The following is a 25,463-nucleotide window of genomic DNA, read 5'->3' on the forward strand; positions in this document are numbered from 1 at the left end:
TTAGTGTTTTATAAATTTCTAAGGTGGAGTGTCTGAGATAATAGAAAGAGAACTATTGTATATTAGGAATGGCAGGACCTAATTTTGTTTTCTTTAGTTCTGTCACTCATTTCGTTAGCCATGTGATGTTGGGCTAGTTAATATGCTCCATTAAAGAGTGGGGATTAGGAAGGTAAGAGACTGAAGAAGTGAAATTTAGTGCAATTTTAAGATTTACTATATTAGAGCGAAAGAGGGGAGAGGCAGAGGGAGAGGAGGAGACAGAAGCAGACACCCTACTGAGCGCAGACCTGATGCAGCTTGATCCTACAACAGATCACGATCTGAGCCACCCAGGAGCCCCAAAGTAGTATTTTTTTTTGTTTAAGATTTTATTTATTTATTTGACAGAGAGAGGGAGATCACAAGCAGGCATAGAGGCAGGCAGAGAGAGAGAGGAGGAAGCAGGCTCCCCACTGAGCAGAAAGCCCGATGCGGGGCCGATCTCAGGACCCTGAGATCATGACCTGAGCCGAAGGTAGAGGCTTTAACCCCCTGAGCCACCCAGGTGCCCCAAAAGTAGTACATTTTTTAAAAGCATTCATTTGTTAGGTACAGTAAACATGTTTATTGATAAAGTACTATTATATGATTGAATTACGTCCTACATAGTTTTTCCTCCTCTGCTGAGGATAGATTGGAAGTAGCTAACCAGTTTTTCTTGGAAATTTAAAGTAATAAGTGATGCTGTATGTTATACAACTAACATGTTTATTTTCCTTAATTATAGACACTCTGATGTTTGAATATCTAGTAGTTTTTAGTTTTTGTGTTTTTAGTGCGAATGTGGTCTCGTGACTTTAAAACTAGCTCGTGGCAAATTGTATTACCATACAAAATTAGAAATTGGTCTTTCTGTAAAAAATTTTTTAGCAAGTGGATGTTAAATCTATAGGTTATACTTGGGTATGTTTAAACATATACAATATTATAAGTTTTTGTTGGTTTGTTTTCAAGTAAGCTCTAAGTACAACATGGGGCTTGAACTCAAGACCCTGAGATCAGGAGTCACATGCTCTACCAACTGAGCCAGCCCAGCACCCTTATTAGAAGTATTTCTTTTTTTTCTTTCTTTCTTTTCTTTTCTTTTCTTTTTTTTTTTTTTAATAAATTTTATTTATATATTTGTCAGAGAGTGTGAGCTAAGGCAGACAGAGAGGCAGGCAGAGGCAGAGGGAGAAGCAGGCTCCCTGCTGAGCAAGGAGCAGGATGTGGGACCTGATCCCAGAACCCTGGGATCATGACCTGAGCTGAAGGCAGCCTCTTAACCAACTGAGCCACCCAGGCGTCCCTAGAAGTATTTCTTAAGTTTGTTTACTAATGGCTACATTTTGACTAGTTATAGTGTAATGTATTGTCTTGCTTTGGGAAAATAGGATTTAGAAGTGTGCATTTATGAAAAGGATAGTTCTTTTTTCTTTTTTTTTTTTTTTTTTTTTTTAAAGATTTTATTTATTTATTTGGGAGAGAGAGAGAGGGAGTGCCTACAGGAGGGGTAGAGGAAGAGGCAGAGGGAGAGGCTGAGCAGGGAGCCTGAGTAGGGCTCGATCCAAGGACCCTGAGACCATGACCTGAGCCAAAGGCAGATGTTTCACTGACTGAGCCACCAAGGTGCCCCTGGAAAGGATAGTTCTTATATTTTTCTTAAATTTCTAGTATAAAAGGAAATAAAACTTTAGAATACTTATTTGGTAGCATATAGGAAATGATCATGTATACCTTTGAAATACTGATCTATAATGTCAAGTGATGAAGTATTAGCATGTGAATTAAATAATCTCTAAAGTAAAGGTTAATCTTCCCTGTGCTCACTCTCTCTTTTTTTTTTTTCCCCTGTGCTCTCTTACTTCCCTAACATCCAAGAAATTGAGTGGTAAAGAGGAGAGCTGCTGTGCGGATACTGACATTTCTATAGTCTGAGGACATGTGGCTGGGGAGGGAATAATGGAAATGCGATGGAAGGAAGTCTCTGGTTGAGAAATTGGTTATTTTATTTTATTTTTTATTTATTTTTTAAGAGATTTTACTTGTTTATTCATATTCAGAAACAGAGAGAGAGGTAGAGGGAGAAGCAGGCTCCCCAGTTAGCAGGGAGCCTGATGTGGGACTTGATCCCAGGACCCCAGGATCATGACCTGAGCCAGAGGCGGATGCCCAACCATCCGAGCCATTCATGCACCCAAGAAATTGGTTACTTTAAACAAATTAACTAATTTGTTTAAAAAAGCAAATAAATGTATTGAAGATAATGGAAGCCATGGTTCTTCCTGAAGAGCTTACAAACGTGAAAGGGGAAGTCTAGAAAGAAATTTAAGTCATGGAATTAGAATTAGAAGCCTTGGTGTACACATGTATGTTATTATTCATACACAGATAAAGAAATAGGTATGGATGTGTAGATTTATATGTATGTTTATATTCATATATTTCTTAGCTGTCTGTGCTGAGAGGACTCAGTAACAGTGAAAGCCCAGTAACAATGAGCACACCTAATGCCCACATCTTGGTTTCTTTCTTTCTTCCTTTTTTCTTTTTTTTTTAAAGCTTTATTTATTTGAGAGAGAGCATGTGTGTGTGCACGAGTGGGAGGAGGGACAGAGGGAAAGAATCTTCTGGCAGACTCCTGACTGAGCATGGAGCCCAACAAGGGGCTGGATCCCATGACCCATGAGATCATGATCTAAGCTGAAACCAAGAGTCAGAGGCTTAACTGATTGAACTACCCAGCCGCCCCAATTTCTAAATACTATTCTTGATTTAAAGGAGTCAGGGCTCTTTAGAGAAATGACTAATTCTAGAGTCAGGGAGGGAAAGTGTAAGGTGATTTTAGAGATTTCTTTTGTGTCAGAAAACAAGGAAGTTCACAAAATGATGGGAAAACACTTTGAAAGGGCCCTCAGTTGCCAAATCTTGTGTAAATTGAGCAACAAAATAGAGTAATGGATTATAACCTGTAGTTTAAAATAAGAATCTATGAGGTAATACTGTTAAAAGTAATGAGTAAATGAATTGGGCAAGGGGATGGAGGGAAAGCTCTTTAAAGTAAAATCGGGGGTGGAGGGGGCGGCCTGGATGGCTCAGTAGTTAAGCCTCTGCCTCTGGCTCAGGTCATGATCCTAGGGTGCTGGGATTGAACCCTGCATCGGTTCCCTGCTGAATGGGAAGCCTGCTTCTCCCTCTCCTACTCCCCCTGCTTATATTCCTCCTTTTGCTGTCTCTCTGCCAAATAAATAAATAAGATCTTAAAAAAAAAATAAAGTAAAATGTGACTAAAAAATGTAGGAGGACTGATAGGATTAGGTAATCACCATCACAGTGGTATTGGATGAAAACAAAAATAGTCAATGAATGCTAATGGCTGGTGGGTGGAGGTTTGATGAGGAATAGGATATTGGTGAATTAGCAGAATAATTCCTCATTAAATCTAATCAAACACAAAGGGAAGAATAGTGACTTTATGGTGGAGAAACCTGGCAGATACCAGCTTGACTAGGTGATCAAGGTTATACCTAATGTTGGGTAAGAAAAGTATAGACAGTATCATTTGTGTATATTTTTTTCCAAGAATGTATGGTCTGAATTTGGTTATGAGTAGTGTCAGACCCACATTCAGGGTCATTCTAGAAACTAAAGAGCTGTACTCTTTTTTTTTTTTTTAAGAGCTGTACTCTTTTATTTTTATTTTTTTAATTTTTTTAAAAGATTTTATTGATTTATTTGACAGAGATCACAAGTAGGCAGAGAGACAGGCAGAGAGAGAGAGAGAGAGAGAGAGAGAGCGAGAGTGAGTGAAGCAGACTCCCCGCTGAGCAGAGAGCCGGATGCGGGACTCCATCCCAGGACTCTGGGATCATGACCTGAGCTGAAGGCAGAGGCTTTAACCCACCAAGCCACCCAGGCGCCCCTCAACTCTGGTTTTAAAGAACAAATTGCTAGCACATTCAGAAATAACAAGCAGGGACAGAAGATAGACTGTTAACAACTCAAAGTTTAGGAGATTTTCTTAAATTGGAATTGGAGCAGAAAAATGGAATTTTGGACTAGTTTTGGTGGATAGTAGGTACACCTTTTTTTTAAAAATGATTTTTTAGAAATATTCGATTTATTTATTTATTTATTTATTTGACAGACAGAGATCGCAAGTAGGCAGAGAGGCAGGCAGAGAGAGAGGGGGGAAGCAGGCACCCCCACCAAGCAGAGAGCCTGATGCGGGACTCAATCCCAGGACCCCGAGATCATGACCCAAGCCGAAGGTGGAGGCTTAACCCATTGAGCCACCCAGGCGCCCAAGAGCTGTACTCTTTATAGTCAAGGGCGTGAAAGATGGGGGAAAGCTAAAGAGCTGTTCCAGATTGAGGATGGCAGAAGAGATCTGATAACTGAATACAATATATGTTCCTGGATAGGATGCTGAACCTGGATCAAATAAAATTTGAATGTGAATTGGCTCGATGTTATATCAGTGTTGACTTCCTGATTGGAAGGGTTATATGATGGTAATGTATCAAAGTATCTTTGTTTTGGGATGTATGCACTGGAGTATTTAGGAGAGAATGAGGAATCATGTCACGACGAGGTACATACACACATCTTTTCTGTAGGCTTGAAACTATTTTAAAATAAGAAACTATATACTTTTCTGATTATAAATGTAATCTAATTCCCTTGTTTTTGTATTTACAGATTATTACATTTACATACTTATAGAGTGATTCATTCCAGTAAATACTTACTGGTTGAATAAATACTGTACTTTATCAAGAATGTAGGAATTCTGTGTTTTAAGAGGAATAACAAATTTTTAACTGTCTTTCAGAAAGCTGAAGTTGATGGTAGTTTAAGTGATAGCCATGTGTCTCCTCCAGCCAAACGCACTTTGAAACAACCTGATTCTGTTTGCAAAGACAAATCAAAATCACGAAGTACTGGTCAGCGAGAGGAATGGAACATACCAACTGGACAGGCCAGGTGAGGAGTGAGAACTCATCCACTGTTTTTTCATGAATTATCTGATATGATTGAGGGCTCATATTAATGCTAATTTTCTTAAATTATAAAGCCACTATTGTCTAGAAATACAAATTTTAAAACTTGTCTTATGATTTTGTATGTATTTTCTCTAAATAGCACATAAAGTATATTTGCTATGTAAAAATATGTAGTATATAAGAGAAACTATTATTACTAAACAATAAGGATTTCAATAGTTCTTGAATATGCTTCATCTTTATACTCCTGAAAGTTTTAAATAAAGATACTTGGTTAGAATTATCTATTTATTTGAAAATAAATTTAAATCTCCCTTTTCTAAAATTATTGAATATTACACTTGAATTGATATATTGAAATGTAATAAAATAAAAATTAAATTTTAAAGAAATCTTTTCATTTGTCTGCTTGTTGTCAGTTTAAATTTGGTTTGGTTCAGTATGTATCAGGAAAACTTACTTTTACACACTTACCGAAGTAAATAGTAATAATTTAATGTAGATAAAAGAGGTACACACACAGAAAAGATTTAAACTTTGATCTCAGAATTTTTAACTTCTCTTTTCTCCAGTCTTTAATGTAGAAGTGCTGATGATGTGCTGACTACAAACAAAAGTGAAAGGGAAATCCTTTGGTTTCCTTCCTCCTTGAAGTACTTAAAAATTACTTGGTTTTCTATGTGCACATAAATTCTGGGTACTGTTACTCTTTTTTAAAAGATATTTTTAAAAAGATTTTTATTCATTTGAGAGAGAGAGCACAAGCATTGGGGAGGAGCCGAGGGAGAGGGCAAAACAGACTCCCCACTGAGCTAGGAGTCTTTTGGCCAAGGAGATCATGACCTGAGCCAAAGGCAGATGCTTAACCATCTGAGCCACCCAGGTGCCCCTGGATACTGTTACTCTTTAATGAAAAAAAATTTTTGGGTTATATAGACTTTGATAGGCAGTATACATTTACTAGTCCTAAGAGTCTTTTACCTATTTCAGTCTGTTCCAGAAGATGCACCATTTTACTCTTAAGTATTTTATTTTGCATTGTCTGGGAGCTAAGTAGGAAAATCTTGAATCATAGCCTGTTGATCTTTCTTTTCCCACACTCATTCATCTGTTTTATACAGATCCAGGTCACTATAATGATGTTACTTAAAATGAGTACTGCCCTTTAATTATACTTCTAGACTTGATCTACCTGTTGTGATCTGTATCCTATATTTATTAAATGAATGAATCAGGTGGCTTTTTCTAGATAAATGTTTCTTAAAAATGTTCTTTTAGTGTCAGAGTTTGATCTTTCACTGTAAGATAATTTTAACAGTTTGAATATATAATGGGCACTTGATTTTCTTCATCTTAGCCACTCAGAGGCCTTTGTGTAAATTGATCTTGATCCTGTCTTTTGTATAAAAAAAGCCTCAAAAACTTTTTTTTTTTAAGATTTTTTATTTATATATTTGACAGACAGTGAGAGAGAGAACATAAGCAGGGAGAGAAAGAGAGGGAGAAGCAGGCTCCCTGCTGAGCAGGGATCCCCATGTGGGACTCTATCCCAGGACTCGATCCAGGGACTCTGGGATCTTGACCTGAGCCAAAGGCAGATGCTCAACCACTGAGCCACCCAGGCGCCCTCAAAAACTGTTTTGGGGAGAGAGTTTTGCTTCCATTTAGGTGCCTTAGTGTGATACTCCTTTTTTGAAAAAATACTGAGTATATTTTGTAAAAATATTTTGTATTTATATTACAAAATATATTTTGTAAAAAGCTCAAGAAATAATACTAACAATGTATTATTTATATTTTGGTAGAAGAATAATAATTTAAAAGTTTTTTGAATTAAATTTTCGTCTAAGAATGCAAGTGCTACACTGTTAGAATGTTTTTGTATTTTAGATGACCTGAAAAGAAGACACCATTTGATCTGTTAGATTCAATAGAATTGAATTTTGAGGGAAGCTTGTAGTTAAAAAATTTTAGATTTTGAGATAGTATAAATACAAAAATCAGGATTTATATGGAAGCTTGTGTTTGTTTTTATGTCATGAGACTGAGAATTCCAATTCCTTTATTTTGGTTATCTAAGGTCTTATGAGGATCTAAAGTAATATTATTAAGGTTCTTTTACAAAAGTACTTTGTTACAGATGTAATTCATTTGGGGGAAAAGTGAATATAGGTAAGGATTAGTATTCACTGAAAAATAATGAATCCTAAATGACTTTGTAAAACAGACTACTAAATTTTTAATTTTTAATTTTTAATTTTTTTCCAGAGAGAGAGAGAGAGATTGAGTATGAGCAGGTGGGGAGGGAAAGAGGGGGAAGGAGAGAGAGAATCTTTTTAAAATTAAATTAAATTAAATTTTATTTCATTTTTAAAATTTAAATTCAATTAATTAACATCATGTAGGAGAGAGATAATCTTAAGCAGGTCAGTGCAGAGCCCAAACAGGGCTCAGTCTCACAACCCTGAGATCATGACCTGAGCTGAAATCAAAGAGTAGGACACTTAACTGACTGAGCCATGCAGGTGCCCCAAGACTGCTAAATTTTTTTAAAAAATTACTATTGCTTGGTGAAATAACTTTTCTTTTGAGAGCTCAGTAATTGGATGAAGATAGAGGTAAAAGTGGAACTAGAACTTTGAAGTTTTCATAAATGATTTGAAATAGATCATGAGCTTTCTTTTTGGGGAGAAATCTGGGCTTATATTTAAAGTCTTAAGTTTATCAACATAATTATAATTTTTTATAAAATAAGGATATTTTTGGTTAAAAATTTTACTATATATTCTTTATCTTATATGTAGAAATTCACAAATACCCATCCATGCTGCCTAGATAGATGTCGTAGCTTATAAATATTTTGAGTAAATTTTTGTCAGCTGATATTTACTTAGCTACTAGACATTTATTGAACTGTGATGCTGTGTGTATGTGGGCATGTGCATATGTGTCTGTCTTTCTGTGTTGTTGGAGGTTGTCTCTAGAATAATAGAAACACATCCTCTAAGATATAAACAAAATTGAATCTTTGATAAGACTAACTGTACACTTATAGTATGTGTGAAAATTTTGTTTTGTGGTCAGATGAGAGAGTAATGAGGTTAGGCAGAAATGTAACCACTTGTTAAACTGCTGAGGCATATAGTATTGGTTAAGATCTTTCCAAACTGAGGCTTTTCCTGAAATGAAGTTTATTTATTTTTTTTTTTTTAAAGATTTTATTTATTTATTTGTCAGAGAGAGAGAGAGAGAGTGCGCGAGCACAGGCAGACAGAGTGGCAGAGGGAGAAGCAGGCTCCCTGTGGAGCAAGGAGCCCGATGTGGGACTCGATCCCAGGACACTGGGATCACGACCTGAGCCGAAGGCAGCCGCCCAACCAACTGAGCCACCCAGGCGTCCCCTGAAATGAAGTTTAAACCCCTAAGTCACTAAATGCCTTGGATTTATATGGGAAAGGGAGAATAAGTAATGATTGTTAGTAGCTTCATACTGCATTTCATTGGTAATATGCTCCAGATAACTAAAGGTGTAGAAAATTCCTTTTTTTTTTTCTTTTTTTTAAGATTTTATTTATTTATTTGAGAGAGAGAGAGTGTGAGTGATGGACAGAGGGAAATGCAGATCCCTCGCTGAGCAGGGAACCCAATGCGGGGCTTGATCCTGGGATTCCAGACATGCCCAGGGTCCTGCGACTCCAGGATCTTGACTCAAGCCGAAGGTAGATGCTTAACCTGGTCACCCAGGTGCCCCAAGGTGTAGAAAATTCCAACATGATAATCATCTAATGTAAAGTAATGCTGTCTCCAGTTAAGAAATTTAGGAAAAAAATAAATAAATACAAAGTTTAGGAAACATAGATACAGGGAAATATCCCCCACCTACTCACCCTTTTAAAAATAAACAAAGGAGACTTCATAATCATAAAAGATTTATTGGAGCTTTCATTTAAATAGTGAAGTCACCTAGTTACATTTTAAGTGACTAACTTTTGGGAACACTGATTTAAGAAACTTCTTTAGACATATATATTATTGTATAGGCAGGCCAGTTCTTAAAATCCCAGTATTTTTTCTCTTTCCATACTCAAGTATTTAATATTATGTCTCCTTTTTGTTCTTCTTTGTCTTTATAAAGAGAAATGGTAATGGAAAAAGGATGACAGTAATCTATGATTCTAAGATAATTCGTTTAATTAAAGAATAAGTTTTTATTTTTCCTTTTAAAACTGATCTTTCTTGGGGCGCCTGGGTGGCTCAGTGGGTTAAGCCGCTGCCTTCGGCTCAGGTCATGATCTCAGGGTCCTGGGATCGAGTCCCGCATCGGGCTCTCTGCTCAGCAGGGAGCCTGCTTCCCTCTCTCTCTCTGCCTGCCTCTCTGTCTACTTGTGAACTCTCTCTGTCAAATAAATAAATAAAATCTTTAAAAAAAAAAAAAACAAAAAAACTGATCTTTCTTAAGCAACAAAATAAAAGCCAAGTAAGCATTGTCTTTTTCAGAGTAACAAAAAGCTTATTGTGCTGTTTTTCCAGGGATGTTGCTATTGTTAAGAAAAGTTTTAGATTTCTTTTGTAGAGAGATTTCAGGGTTAGCATCTTATGTTTTTGAATAATTTATGTACAATTTCAGCGGTTTGGTTTTGCATACACTAAAATTCACTTGGAACCAAGACATGTAAATAAACTGATCAAACTGAGTTAATATTATGTTGGGTCCAAAGCCGAAGTATATTTATGAAGTAGTAAAATTGACTTTTCTATGTGGTTTTAAGTGACTTCTAGAAAATTTGTTATGTATAATCTTCCAAGGAAAGATATGTTAATACACCAATTTCACTACTTTATCTGTACTTTGTATACAAAGGTGCTAAAAATGAAATACTTTCCAAGGGGTGTAGCATATTAGAATGAGATAGTTTTGTTGTTTTCTGGGGGAAAGGAGGACTGGAGTTTTTTGTTTTTGCGTTTTTGACAGTATAAGTACATAAAACAGTTTGAGTTTTTGTGTATATCCTTTAGTAATCCTAGCTCTGACCTTTTTTAGGCAAGGGCTTTTATAATTAGGATTTAACATTTAAAATTTAGTATGAGGAGTGCTGGAGTAACCCAAAACGTTAGAATATTTTAGTTAAGAAAATTTGTACAAATAGGAGTGGACGATATAGGCTTCCAGTTATGGAATAAGTAAGTCATGGGGATGTAAGGTATAGCAAGGGGAATATAGTTAGCCAATGGTATTGTAATAGCATTGCGTGATGACAGATGGGAGCTACACCTGTGGTGAGCACAGCGTAATGTATAGGCTTGTTGAATCATGGAGTTACACACCTGAAACTAATGTAACATTGTGTATTAAGTATAATTCTATTAAAAGAAAATTTTGTGCAAACGATATAGATAATAGAACAGGAGATAATCATGTATTTACTATTTTCTAAATGAGTTCCTTCCCTTTTTTTAATTTTTGAAAATGATAATCATTGGGTATTTAAAAAATACCTTAGTAAGTTTACATCGACAGTTTTTATTATGTAGCAATTTAGTTTTTTTTTGAAATTCTGATAATAGTAAAGCATACTGTGAATTTTTTCAAGTCTTCATGTTTTGATGATCATTTAAGTATCTCTTACTGAATTAACATTTACTTTCCTTCACCCAAAAGGGAGAATTGTACAATGACTATTTTGAGAAATTAGCTATTTTCATTTGTCAGGTTAGAATGTGTAATAAAATATTTTGGAGAAATTATTAAATGGTATTGCTGTTCAAGGACTTTATTTTTCCTACAGTTTATTGTTTGAATAAATTTGTCATTGTTTGATTTTTATTTTCTTAACCAAAACCAATAATAAATGTCTGTGACCTTTGCTGCTTATGGTATCAGTTAACTTTATGGTACATGTTGAGCTTCAGCCTCTCTGGAATTTATAGAGTTGAAGACAGAGTAAATTCAGCTTATAATATGTTATTAAAGCTTTTCTTGAAGTAATGAAATGAGTCATTGCAAGTATATGTTATTAATTGGTATATTACCAATCTTATAGTAAAATAATGTCATCTTTACTCTGAAAAAAGTAATATTACTGACATTTTAAAGATTAAAATGATTCCACCAGTATTGCGTTTCTTGCTTCTTTAAATGAATGTTGATGTGTTTGCATATTAAATATAATTGTGTTCTAGGTTAACTTCTCAGCCTGGTGCTACATTACCAAACGGACATAGTAGCTTATGTGAGTATTCTGTTATGAAACTGGTTAGTATTGAAATTCTTACTCATGTTGTTAGTAAGTGTTAAAGTGGGGTAAAACAGTGATTTACTAGTATGTTCAGCATACAGTTGGAAATGACTGGATTTCCATGTCATACTGAATACTTACGTAATTGTTAAATGTTGAGAAATCAGTACAAATGAAATTATTTAAATTACTATGACAGATTATAAATAGTTATCAAAATTTTAAGTTATTGAATATTAAAGCCATTTAAGAAGTTATGTTAAATTTTTATAGTCTTTTAAAAGTAATTTTTGATGTATTTTTTTTTTCTTTTCATACTCTGTACTTTGAAATGTAAATCTCTCTCTTCTTGTAGCCCTTCGAAGCCATCCCCTTCGAGGGGAAAAGAAGGGAGATGGGGACCTTTCTTGTATAAATGGTGACATGGAAGTCAGAAAAAGTTGTCGTTCCAGGAAAAACAGATTTGAAAGCGTGAACCAGAGTTTGTTATTTGATCAACTAGTAAATAGGTATGAATGCTTATAAGTAGTTTAATTAAATTAATTTATTTAATTGATTTATCAGATTTTAAAATTTAAAAATCAGATTTCAGATTTCAAAAAAAATCAGTGATTTTTAAGCTAGTTATGTTTTAAAAAATAACTTAAGCACTGACTTAGTAATAAATGCAATTATTTTAAACTTAATTTGAATTAATAGTGGTTAGCAATGATTATCAGTTTCTAGTCCATTTACTGGATTTAGTAGTTTATGTGATAGTTAAATTTTTCTCATCCTTTTTAAGTTTTTATGCATAAATAATATAAAAAATAATTTTATTCTCTTTACTGTTATAGTCCTTTAATATTTGCTCATTAACAGTTTGTTTTTGACAATTTTCAAGTAACATTAATTTCCATTATTGATGTGTAGTAAGTATACTTTTCTTTAGTCAAGTTTTTGAATTGATGGTCTTTTGAGACTGGGTATATGGGAAACAGTGAATGAGCCTAGCAGATTGCTCAGTATCTCCATACAATGAAATTTTACTCTTCTCAGATGATAAATTATCCTACTTAATCCTTGCAGTGATCAAGAGAGAGGGGAGGTCAGTGTAATCCCTATTTTACAAGAGAGGAAATTATATTCTATACTGGTAATGTCAAATTCAAGTATTAGTTATTATTTGTTAAGTACTTTGATCATTATCTGGACACACAGTAAGTGGTATATAAATGTGTTTAAAAGATAAAATGTGGTAATGTGAGCCTGTATTTCGTGGAGGTCAGTGTTTTCTAAGTTTTAAAATTACCTGTTCAGTTAACCTTAATGTAGGTTTTAAACTTTTTTAAAGTAGGCTCCATGCCCAGGGTGGAGCCCAACACAGGTCTTGAACTCACGACCCTGAGATCAAGACCTGAGCTGAAATCAAGTCAGATGCTTTACTTACTGAGCCAGACAGGTGCCCCTGGCTTTAACCTTTTTTTTTTTTTTTGCCTTCCTCCCCGCTAGCTTTAAACTTTTTTTTTTTTTTTTAAAGATTTTATTTATTTATTTGACAGACAGAGATCACAAGTAGGCAGAGAGGCAGGCAGAGAGAGGGGGAAGCAGGCTCCCTGCTGAGCAGAGAGCCTGATGCGGGCATAATTAGTGTCCTGGGATTATACCCTAAGCAGAAGGCAGAGGCATTAACCCACTGAGCCACCCAGGTGCCCCTAGCTTTAAACTTTTTACAGATTCTTAATACTATAAATTTTCTTAACACCATCTTCAAATAAAAATATTGAAATTCTTTTTCTTTGTCTTAGATCTGGTAGTCAGTTATTTATAGTGGCATTGTGGAGTTAAATATTTGGAGTGTTACAGATTTTATTTTTATTTTTATTTATTTATTTTTTAAAAGATTTTATTTATTTATTCGACAGAGAGAGAGAGAGAGAGATCACAAGTAGACAGAGAGGCAGGCAGAGAGAGAGGGGGAAGCAGGCTCCCTGCTGAGCAGAGAGCCCGATGCCAGGCTCGATCCCAGGATGCTGAGATCATGACCTGAGCCGAAGGCAGAGGCTTAACCCACTGAGCCACCCAGGCGCCTCACAGATTTTATTTTTAAAGGAATCTTGACACTCAACATAGGGCTTGAACTTAAAGCCCTGAGATCAAGAATCACATGCTCTACTGACTGAGCCAGCCAGGTGCCCCAAATATTTGGCGTATTATAAACAAATGTTCTGTTTCATAAGTTTTATTATAGCAATTATATTAAGGGAAAAGATGTTCTGGATTTTGGGGGGCATTATCTTCTTTATTTTTTCTCATCATAGCACATACGGGGCATTATCTTCTGATGGATGCTGATTCAGAAAGTTATTTAATTGGGATGCCATGTTCAGTTACATATCAGATAATTATGCCTTGATGAAGAGCTCTTTCACATGTCTGACACATTTTGTGGTTTTATTCTGTGATTGTAGTACTGCTGAAGCTGTACTACAGGAAATGGACAACATTAACATCAGACGGAATCGTCGGTCAGGAGAAGTAGAACGACTTAGAATGTGGACTGATACAGAATTTGTGAGTATATTAACTTTAACAACCTTGGCAAATTTATTTATTTATTTTTTTTTTGGTTGAGGAATTCAAGGGGAGGGTGAGCAGCATTTGAATTTTCTTGAATTAACAGATTTGTTCCTTTCTTTTTTCCACTTTAGTTTGGGATTTTATGTTTTCTTCTGTTCTTACTCTACTTCCCACAGCCTTCCCCAAAAGACCCTCCATGCTTTTGTCAGAAGAATCATCTTAACAGTACCACTTTGGGGGCGCCTGGGTGGCTCAGTGGGTTAAGCCTCTGCCTTCGGCTCAGGTCATGATCCCAGGGTCCTGGGATCGAGCCCCTCTCGGGCTCCCTGCTCAGCAGGGAGCCTGCTTCCCCGCCCCGTCTCTCTGCTTGCCTTTCTGCCCACTTGTGATCTCTCTCTGTCAAATAAATGGATGAAATCTTAAAAAAAAAAAAAAAAAAGTACCTCTCTGATTGTTAACTCTGCTGATTTGAACCTTTAATGTTCTTTTTATTGTGTACTGAATTAATTAAAAACACCTTGAACTTCATAATCTGGTTTCAACTTTATCTTCTCACACACCATTGCCCAGATATAAACAAATCATTCTTGTTCCTTTATCCTTAACCACTCTTAATAGTTCTGGTTAGGGAGTGCTGCAATCCTACCTTTGTTTCAAGGTTCATCTCAAATGCTGCCTCCCTTCCCTTTCCTTAGCAACAAGAGGATCATCTCTCTGAATTCTATGGTACATTGTACCTTTCTTTATGGCATTTAGTTTGTTTTACTTTGTTTTATAGTTACATGTGACTTGTCTTATTCCATCCTACTAGGCTGTAATTTGCTTCAGGGAGAAAGTATGTTCATGGCATTGGAGTTTTAAATTTTCAAATATTTTATAAGTTTGTTTTATTTTTCCTTTTGTCCCTTGCATTTATTGAATTCAGGAACCTCCATTTTAAAAAAAAAATTATTTTATTTTATTTTTAGGAACCTCCATTTTTTCATGATTCTGTGCCTTCAAATAGGCACTTAGTAAATTTCAAGAGTGGTCATATACCATTGGGTTAATGGTATTTATGGATAGGAATAAAATCCACGTTAATTGACAGCTTTCTCTCTTTAAAAGGAAAACATGGATATGTATTCAAGAGTGAAAAGGCGAAGAAAATCACTGAGAAGAAATAGTTATGGGATACAGAATCATCATGAGGTCTCTACTGAGGGTGAAGAAGAAGGTTTGTAAAGTACCTTATGAAGTAAATACTACGAAGTTGAGGTGGGAGGGAGGAAGCATGTGTGAAGTAATAATATGCATAATATTGCTGGGTGGGTGATTTTTGGCTTTAGAGGTCTATATTGTATAATTTGGAATAATTTTTATTTGGCATTCTGAGTTTTTACTTTCACCTGGAAAAATGCCTTTATACTATCGCCATTATGTAATTTATTAGTAGTCCTCCCGTGACCTAGTCTGGTGTGACATTTGCCATGGACTGATTTGTTATTAGGTGAGGCCTCTTTTGTGTTTCGATAGATAGCTTCAAACTGGAAGCCTCTATCCATAGTCACTTTCTCTCTATAGCCTCTGAATCTCTGATTATTTGGGTCCCAAATTTAGTTATGGACTGAGAAGTAAATAGTGACATTCAGAGAAAGAGGGCCTGCTACTGTTAGTGGACGGGGTTGTACTGCTCTTTTCCAAGGCTTGTCTGGGCTCTGAACTGAAGAACCCTGGCTGAATTTTTAGGGTTGGAGCTGGGAACACGATGGAAGTAGCTTTGTCTCAAAGATTATAAATCAATGACTAGTAAGTACACCTATAGAACTCAATTCTATAGGTGTTAATTTTTATTGAAATGGATTTTCAGAAGATTCCATGTATTGTAAGTACAGGATAGTTGTATTTTACCAGGAAATCTTTACCAGTTCCTATTATTTGTATAGCTTAGATGGAGAAGATGGGTTTTTCCCTCAAATTCTCTAATGTATTATTAGCGAGTTTTGAAGAGCTGATATTTCTAACGAAGGTACTTTATTGAGCAAATATTATTGTTGTTACAGCTAGAACCTCTATATTGCTTCCTTTGGAGAAAATCAGTATAGGTGAGACAGATTTATAATGTGACTTTTGCCTTTTCATTAACTGAATACCTTTGTAGAGTTTTCAAAGTAGATTTGCCATGTATAGAATTTCTTCCCACAATATTGTTGTGCAGGTGTTTCTCAAAATGTAATATTTTTTGAGGATTTAAAGAGACTTAACTTGGGTATAAGTAATTTATTTAGAGAATAATATTGTATCTTCTGATTTTCTCTAGAACTTAATAATAAAAATTTTTATAAACTTGGAATAAGCTTCCAGATGTCATTATTAAAATATGAAGTCCTTTGCATTTTTAGTTTCCTATTTCACTCAATATTACTGGTGGTTTTAAAATTTTTCCTCTTCCTTAATATGGTTGTGTTGTGTTTACAATTCCTGTGGTTAAAAAGTTAATCACAAAGTATATTGGATTTGGGGGCCATAAGCCAGTAAATTTTTATCAGAGTTTAATTTAATTTATTATTATTTTTTAAAGGTTTTGTTTTTAAATAACGTCTACACCCAACATGGGGCTTGAATTAAAAAACCTGAGATTAAGAGTTACATGCTCTACTGACTGAGTCAGCCAGGCACCCCACCTCAGGCTTTTATTTTAAACTGTAAATTCGGGTTCCCCAGGTGGCTCAGTCTGTTAAGCCTCTGCCTTAGGCTCAGGTCACGATCCTGGAGTCACAGGATCGAGCCCTGTATCGGGCTCCCCGCTGAGCAGGGAGTCTGCTTCTCCCTCTGCCCCTTATCCTGCTCATGTGCTCTCTCGCTCTCTCAAATAAATAAATAAAATTAAAAAGTATATATATATACATATATATATGTAATAAATAGTGGTTTGGCTGTAACTATGGTATGACATATATCTACAGTTTATTTTTTTTTTAAGATTTTATTTTTTTGAGAGAGAGAGAGAGAGAGAGACAAAGAGAATGAGACCGAGAGCATGAGCAGGGAGGAGAGGGAGAAGCAGGCTCCCCGCAGAGCAGGGAGCCTGAAGTGGGGCTCAATCCCAGGACCCTGAGATTACGACCTGAGATGAAGGCAGACACTTTACCTACTGAGCCACCCAGGTGTCCCTAGCCAAAGCACTTTCTAAAAACTTTCAGGATTTATGTACATTATAATTTGTTTTTTAAGTGTATAGTTAAGCAAATCATAAAGTGATCACTTACATCAAGAAATAAACCATTAATACCCCAGAAATCGGCTTCATGCTCCCTCACAATTCCTACCTGCATTTTCCTACCAAAATAGAACTAATTTTGTGCTTATCTGTCGTCAGCAGGCCTAACAAACCATTATACTGCCAACAAAAATTGCTCTTGCTGTAACATTAGTAATTATCTTGTAAGCATATTTTTTTGAACTACCAAGTAGTGTTTGAATACTAACCTTTTTCACTGGTGGGTAACTGGCCATTAAATGAAGTTTGATCCAGTCAAATTTTGATTCATCTTCTATTATTGTTTTGTATGACCAAAGATCATAAGTATACCTAGGTTACTTAGCAGAGAGCTATATTATTTGTAGGAAAGGCATTTTTAAAAAATACCTATCTAGGTTGATTTTTAATTGTATTAGTATATGCTGTATCATAAAATGTTGACACTTTAAAATGTCAACTGTGCTGAGAGTAAAAGACAAAATATAAATACTCATTTCTCGAGTGAACCAGTCCTTGTGGATTAAAACAGCGATTCTTTTCTTTCGTGTGGGGGAAACTAGAATCTCAAGAGGAGGATGGAGATATAGAAGTTGAAGAGGCAGAAGGAGAAGAAAATGATAGACCATATAATTTGAGACAAAGGAAAACAGTAGATCGATACCAAGCACCTCCAATAGGTAAGAGATGCTGAAGAACTTCTTTTGTAGTTAACAGCTTATTCTGCTTCACCTCTTTAAAAAAATTAGTGCTGCTGAATTTAAAGATTTTATTTTTAAGTGATCTCTACATCCCATGTGGGGCTTGAATTTACAACCCCAAGAGTTGCACGCTCTACCAGCTGAGCCAGCCGGGCACCTCCAGTTTTGCTGAATTTAGAAGATTGGAATCTCTTGTAGTTCCATTTATCTTTTTTTTTTTTTTTAAGATTTTATTTTTATTATTTATTTGACAGACAGATCACAAGTAGGCAGAGAAGCAGGCAGAGAGAGAGGAGGAAGCAGGCTCCCTGCTGAGCAGAGAGCCCGATGCGGGGCTCGATCCGAGGACCCTGGGATCATGACCTGAGCTGAAGGCAGAGGCTTTAACCCATTGAGCCACCCAGGCGCCCCCCATTTATCTTTTCTTAATACAAACTGTTCATACACAGTACTGAAAGAAAGTGGAAGTACATAGTTGCAATATGGAATTATATACAGCATGTACAGTTTATTTAAAGACTCTGAAATTTAGTAATAAATACTGCTCATACTTTTTTAATACTTTAGATTTTATTGAACACTTTGATTTACAGCAGTTCTTTTAGGGGGAAGTGTCTCTGTGTTCCAAGTGGTTAAGTAGTTTAGCCAAAGTCACAAAACTGGACAGGACTACAGCTTGGCCAGTAATCTAAGTTTATTTGTTTGTTTGTTTGTTTATTTATTTTTTAAGATTTTTAAAATTTATTTATTCGACAGACAGAAATCACAAGAAGGCAGAGAGGCAGGCAGAGAGAGAAAAAGGGAAGCAGGCTCCCCGCTGAGCAGAGAGCCCGATGTGGGGCTCGATCCCAGGGTTCTGGGATCATCACCTGAGCCGAAGGCAGAGGCTTTAACCCACTGAGCCACCCAGGCGCCCCTTTTTTTTTTGTTTGTTTAAAGATTTTATTTATTTGAGAGAGAGAGAGAGAGTGAGAGCACGAGTGAGGTGAGGAGTAGAGGGAGAAGCAGACTCCCTGCTCAGTAGAGAGCCTGATGTGGGACTCCATCCTGGGACTCCGGGATCATGCTTAACTGAGTGAGCCACCCAGGCACCCCAATACTTAAAGTCTTAATGCTCTAAAATGATGATTGAATCTCTGGAAGGGGTGGGTCAGAGTTATCTTACTAGAGGCTTGCCTCTAGTTTATGCAGGTTGGTATGCAGACATTATACCAGGTAGGAGTCACTGTCACAGATAGCCCTGTTGATAATGGGGGAGATATGTAAAGATAGAAAAAAGATTGTGAGCCATTTTTATAGATAAAAGAAATCTTTATTGGGGTATAATTGAAATGCAGTGTACTGCAAGTACACATATTTAATATGTACACTTTGGCAAATTGGACATACCTTAGGTACGTACCTATGAAACTGTCATCACCATCAAGATACTGAACATGTTTATCAACCCCCCAAATATCTTGTTGCCTGTTTGTAATCTTGTAACCTTCTGGAACCATTTCCATCCCAGTCCTCAAACAGGCACTGATCTCATCTGCTTTCTCTAACCGTAGATGAGTTCACATTTTCTTAAATTTTATGTACAATATATACTCTTTTTTGTCCGACTTCTTTCACTCAGCATAATTGTAAGACTCATCCATGTTGTTGAAAATAATACGTGTGTTTCTTTTTATTACCAAACAGCATTCCATTGTATGGATATATCATAATTTGTTTATTCATTCATTTGTGGATGAACATTTGGATTGTTGACATTTTTAGTGTTTTGCTGTTACAGATTTGTTATGAACATTCATGTGCAAGTCTTTGGACATACTGTTTCATTTTTCATAAACACTGAGGAGTAGAATGGTTGGGTTTGTTACTCGGTTTATGTTTAATGTGCTAAGAAATTGCCAGACTGTTTTCCAGAGTGATTGTACCACTTACATTCTCCTTAAGAGTACATGAGAGTCCAGTTGCACCATTCTCTTGCCACATACTTGGTATGGTCCGTTTTTGAAATTAATTTTAATACATATTTACTGTAGTTTAAATGTCCATTTCCCAAGTGATGTTGAGCATCTTTATGTGCTGCTTTGCCAGCATTATCTCTGGTGAAACGTCTGTTCATATCTCTTGCCCATTTTTTCAGTTGAGTTGTTTATTTTTTCAGTACTGAGTTTTAAGAGTCCTATGTATTCTGGCAGTCAGTTCTTTATCAGATACATGATTTGCAAAAATTTTCTCTGTGTGTAGCTTGTTTCCTTTAATTTCTTGATAGTGTCTTTCAAAGAGCAGAATTTGTAATTTTGATGAACTCCAATATATTAAGTTTTTTAATGGATTATGCTTTTGGTGTGGTATCCAAAAAAATCTTTGTTTAACCCCAGATGATGAAGATTTAATTTAACATCTTTTTAGAAAGTTTGTTTGCAACTTATGCTATTACCTGCTACCAAGTTTTTATTTTTGCTGTACTCCTTCTAGATAGCATTTGGAACTTGAACACGTAAGACTCACTTCTATTCAGAAAGTTAACAGAAGTAATTTCTATTCCTTTAATATATCAGTTTATCAATTTATCATTAGTTATTTCTTTGCTGTCTTTTTTTCTTTTTCTTTAAGTACCAGCGCATCAAAAAAAGAGGGAAAACACACTGTTTGATATTCACAGATCTCCAGCAAGAAGAAGCCATATCAGGTATGTTTTGTTGGTTTTCAAAAGAGGAAAAATTTATATCAGTTATTTAGATATATTCTTTAAATAATACATAACAAAATGCCTTATAATTAGAATAGGGGTATGGATGGTGTTGATAATGTCAATGAGGAACTAAATGGTATCTTTCTTTAATTAAGGACTAGTAGTTATTATCTTACATGTGACTCTTCTCTTCCTAGTTCAGTTTGCTTGGAATAGTTACTGTTTTAACAATTATGTTCTCTACAGCTACATAGCTCTTTGGTGATCTCTTAGTAGAGTTGAATCTAAACAACTCACATTGCTTTCACTTGAAACAGTGGTTCAGTTAGTCTTTACTGTTTTTCCCCTTTCTTTCTTTTTTTTAAAGATTTTGTTTATTTGAGACAGAGAGAGAGAGAGCGTTAGCCAGCACACACATGAGTAGGGGAGGGGTGGCACAGAGTAAGAGGGAGAAGCAGACTCCCTGCTGAGCAGGGAGCCTGATTCAGGGCTCCATCCCAGGACCCAGAGATCATGACCTGAGCTGAAGGCAGATGCTTAACCAACTGAGCCACCCAGGCACCCCTTATTGGCCATTTTTATATCTTATTCTTTTTTTTTTTTATATCTTCTTTGTAAAGATTTCTGCTTAAATTTCTGCCCTCTTAAAATGAAGTTGTTTGCCTTCTTACTGAGTTTTAAGTTTTAAAAATATATTCTAAACATAAATCTTTTGTCACATGTACGTATTACAAGTGTTTGCTCCATTGTTTGACTTGGCTATTCTCAAAATGATGTGTTTTGAAGAGCAAATGTTTAAACATTTTTTAAAATGAATTTTTAGTTTTGGAACAATTTTTGCTTTGCAGAAAATTTGCAAAAATAGTATAGGTTTCCCTTAAACCTCTTACCCAGTTTGTTGTTGTTGAATATTTTATTTATTTATTTATTTGACAGAGAGAGAGAGAGACGCAGTGAGAGAGGGAACACAAGCAGGGGGAGTGCGAGAGGGAGAAGCAGGCTCTTCCCTGAGCAGGGAGCACAATGCGGGGCTTGATCCCAGGACCCTGGCATCATGACCTGAGCCGAAAGCAGACTCTTAACAACTGAGCCACCCAGGCGCCCCCCTCTTACCCAGTTTTTGTCATTGCTAACATGTTGTGGCATGTTTGTTAAAACTAAACAGTGATATTGGTACATAACTACTTACCAGCCTTCAAGGTTTATTTGGGTTTTAATAGTTTTTTCATTAATGTTCCTTTTCTGCTGCATAATACAAATGAGGGTACCACCATATTACATGTAGTTGTCATGTCTCCACAGTCTCCTCTGGTCTGTGACAGTTTTTTGTCTTCCTTATTTTTCATGATCTTGGTAATCTTGATGAATCCTGTCCCTGTATCTTTTTTTTTTTTTTTAATTTAAGACTTTATTTATTTATTTGTCAAAGAGAGAAAGAGCACAAGGAAGGGGAAGGGCAGGCAGAGAGAGGAAATAGGTTCCCTGCTGAGCAGGAGACTGATGCGGAACTTGATCTCAGGACCCTGGGATCATGACTTGAGCTGAAGACAGATGCTCAACTGACTGAGCCACCCAGGCATCCCACTATCCCTATATCTTGTGAAATGTCCCCCAGTCTGTCTAATCATGTTTTTCTCTGGATGAGACTGGGGTTAGGATTTTTGGAAAGATTACTCAGGAGGAAAAGGATCCTTCTTGTTGTATCACATCAAGGGGAAAATTATATCCATATGACATCACTGATAATGTTAACTTAACCTTTATAACTTGGTTAGAGTTGTGTTTGCCATGTTTCTCCAGTGTAAAGGTACTGTTTTTCCATTTCCATATATATTTTTTTAATATAAACAAATCACTAAGTCTTGCACACCTTCAGAGAAAGGTAGTGGTTTGGAAATTAAGCTCTATCTCTTGGAGGGGGAGTGTCTACCTGTATTACTTAAAATTCTTTTGTAAGACATTGGCATCCTCCCCTTAAAAATATTTATTTAGTCATTTATATTAGTATGGATGCGTGCTTTTTTGTTATTACTTTAATGAAATAATTACGTTATTGTGTTGGTCAAATTGTACCTGTTTTAGCCATTGTGTCCCTTTTACATGCCTCCATCATTTTGTTTTTTGAGTACTACTTTATTTTCTGTCATTACAACATGCGCCAGGCTCATCGTAAACATTCTGTGCCCCAGCTCTAGGATAAGCCATCTCACTAAGGATCCCTGTTATCTTTTATTGGAGAATAATACATAGAAGCCAGTATCTAGATACTATGTATGTTTGTACACAGGGCCCTCTTGTAGATAGGTAATCTTATGTATGTACACTAACCTATGTATACAGACACATTTATAATTGTTTCTGTACCCATCTTTATATTAAGCTAAACATGAGTTCTTACTGAAGTGGGCCACTCTAATCCACTATCACAGAGTTTATTCTAATCTTTCTTGTTTATCTTGTAACTTTCAGGCATTGAGAGGCCTGACTCCTACTATCTACAACTCTTATTGGTTGGTTCAAATTTATATGAAGATCAGAATATCCATTTTTTTTTTTTCCTTTCTTTTTTTTTTTTTTTTAATTTTTTATTTTAATAAACATATAATGTATTTTTATCCCCAGGGGTACAGGTCTGTGAATCATCTGGTTTACACATTTCACAGCACTCATCATAGCCCATACCCTCCCCAATGTCCATTTCCCCACCACCCTCTCCCGTCCCCCTTCCCCCCCGCAACCCTCAGTCTGTTTCTTGAGATTGAGTCTTTTATGGTTTGTCTCCCTCCCAATCCCATCTTTTCATTTTTTCTTTTCCTACCTCTCCCCAAACCCCCCCACCTTGCATCTCCCCTTCCTCATATCAAAGAGATCATATGATAGTTATATTTCTCCGATTGACTTATTTCGCTAAGCATGATACCCTCTAGTTCCATCCACGTCGTCGCAAATGGCAAGATTTCATGTCTTTTGATGGCTGCATAGTATTCCATTGTGTATATATACCACATCTTCTTTATCCATTCATCTGTTGATGGACATCTAGGCGCTTTCCACAGTTTGGCTATTGTGGACATTGCTGCTATAAACATTCGGGTGCACGTGCCCCTTCGGAGCACCACGTTTGTATCTTTAGGATATATACCCAGGAGTGCAATTGCTGGGTCGTAGGGTAGCTCTATTTTCAGTCAGAATATCCATTTTTAAAAATGTTATTTATTCACTTGACAGAGATCACAAGTAGATAGAGAGGCAGGCAGAGAGAGAGGGAGAAGCAGGCTCCCCACCAAGCAGAGAGCCTGTTGTGGGGCTCGATCCCAGGACCCTGAGATCATGACCTGAGCTGAAGGTAGAGGTGCAACCCACTGAGCCACCCAGGCGCCCCTGAAGGCAGACTCTTAACCAACAGCCACCAGGTGCCCCCAGGTCCTTTGTATTTTCACTTAAATGTTGTAATCGGCTTGTTAATTCATTTCTTTCTTTTCTTTTTTAAAAAAGTTAATTAATTAATTAGGATCCCAGGACCCTGGGATCATGACCTGAGCTGAAGGCAGCTGCTTAATGACTGAGCCACCCAGGTGCCCCCAACATTTATTTTATTTTATTTTTTTTAGAGCACACACACGTGTGTGCATGTGAGTGGGGGAGGATGGGCAGAGGAAGAGAGAATCTTAAGCAGATTCCACGCTCAGTGCGAGCCCCATGCAGTACTCGATCTCAGAACCCTGAAATCATGAGCTGAGGCAAAATCAAGAGTCTGATGCTTAACCTACTGAGCTGCCCAGGTGGCCCCCCCCCCTTTTTTTTTTTTAAAGAGTATTCTCTACATGCACTGTGGGGCTTAGACTCCCAATTTGAGATCAAGAGTCCAGTACTGGGGAAGCTGGGTGGCTTAGTGGGTTAAGCCTCTGCCTTGGGCTCAGGTCATGATCTCAGGGTCCTGGGATCAAGGCCCAAATTGGGCTCTCTGCTCGGCCTGCTTCCCCGCCCCCTCTGCCTGCCTCTCTGCCTACTTGTGATCTCTCTCTCTCTCTCTCTCTCTGTGTCAAATCAATCAGTCAATCAATCAATATTAAAAAAAAAAATAAAGAGTCCAGTGCTCCTCTGACTTAACCAGCCAGGCACTCCTGTTAATTCCTGCAGTAAAAGCCTGCTGGGATTTTGTTTGGATTATATTAAAACTGTAGGTCAATATGGGGAGAATCGATATTATAATAATATTTAGTTTGGTAATCCATAAACGTGTTATATCATCTCATTTAGTTAAGTCTTTTGAAATTTCTCTCAACAGTGATTTGTAGTTTACATTGTAGAGGTTTTTCATGTCTTAAATTTATTTTTAAGTATTTCCTATTTTATGCTTCAGTGGAATTGCTTTTAAAAATTGTTTTCAGGATGCCTGGGTGGGTAAGTGTCTGCCTTCAGCTCAGATTCATGATCCCAGGGTTCTGGGATGGAGTCCCACATTGTATCATACTCCATGTTCAGCAGCGGTCTGCTTCTCCCTCTGCCTTCCACTCCCCGTGCTTGTGCACGCTCTCTCTCTGGCGAATAAATAAACACAATCTGTAAAAAAAAAAATATATATATATATATATTTTAAAAAAGCCCCTGCTTTCTAGGTGTACCTGGCTGGCTCAGTCAGAAGAGCATGTGACTCTTGATTTTGGGGTTGTGAGTTCAAGCCTTACCTTGGGTGTAGAGATTACTTAAATGAATAAATAAAAACTTAAAAAAAAGAACAAAAACCTCTGTAAAAAAACCCACTTTCTAATTGTTTGCTACTAAGATTTAAAAATAGAATTGTTTTGTCTGTTAACTTTGTATCCTGTGACCTTAGCAAATTTTGTTTTTAGTTCTAGTAGTTGTTTTGTAGATTACTGAGTATTTTCTGTATAAACCATATTGTCTGCAAGTAGAGACAGTTTCAGTCTCTGTGAGTTGTATTTCTTTCCTATTGTAATGACTAGGGTCCTCTGTACAGTGGTGAATAGAAGTTCTGAGAGTGGGTATCTT

At 36.4% G+C, this 25,463-nt stretch overlaps 1 protein-coding gene across 2 annotated transcripts in view; it reads left to right on the top strand.

Annotated features, from left to right (window-relative positions):
- The window catches only part of ATAD2B (ATPase family AAA domain containing 2B), a 152,135-nt gene that overhangs the window by 16,562 nt on the left and 110,110 nt on the right, over positions 1 to 25,463 (top strand). For both annotated transcript variants that reach the window (XM_080814879.1, XM_080814880.1), the window contains exons 2-8: positions 4,856 to 5,007; positions 11,208 to 11,257; positions 11,619 to 11,772; positions 13,714 to 13,816; positions 14,930 to 15,038; positions 17,624 to 17,740; positions 20,372 to 20,447. In XM_080814879.1, the coding sequence (XP_080671005.1) occupies positions 4,856 to 5,007; positions 11,208 to 11,257; positions 11,619 to 11,772; positions 13,714 to 13,816; positions 14,930 to 15,038; positions 17,624 to 17,740; positions 20,372 to 20,447 (761 nt within the window). The remainder of the gene's footprint in view (positions 1 to 4,855; positions 5,008 to 11,207; positions 11,258 to 11,618; positions 11,773 to 13,713; positions 13,817 to 14,929; positions 15,039 to 17,623; positions 17,741 to 20,371; positions 20,448 to 25,463) is intronic.

The sequence above is a fragment of the Martes martes genome (assembly GCF_963455335.1).
Source record: "Martes martes genome assembly, chromosome: 9".
In the NCBI taxonomy this organism is placed as follows: domain Eukaryota; kingdom Metazoa; phylum Chordata; class Mammalia; order Carnivora; family Mustelidae; genus Martes; species Martes martes.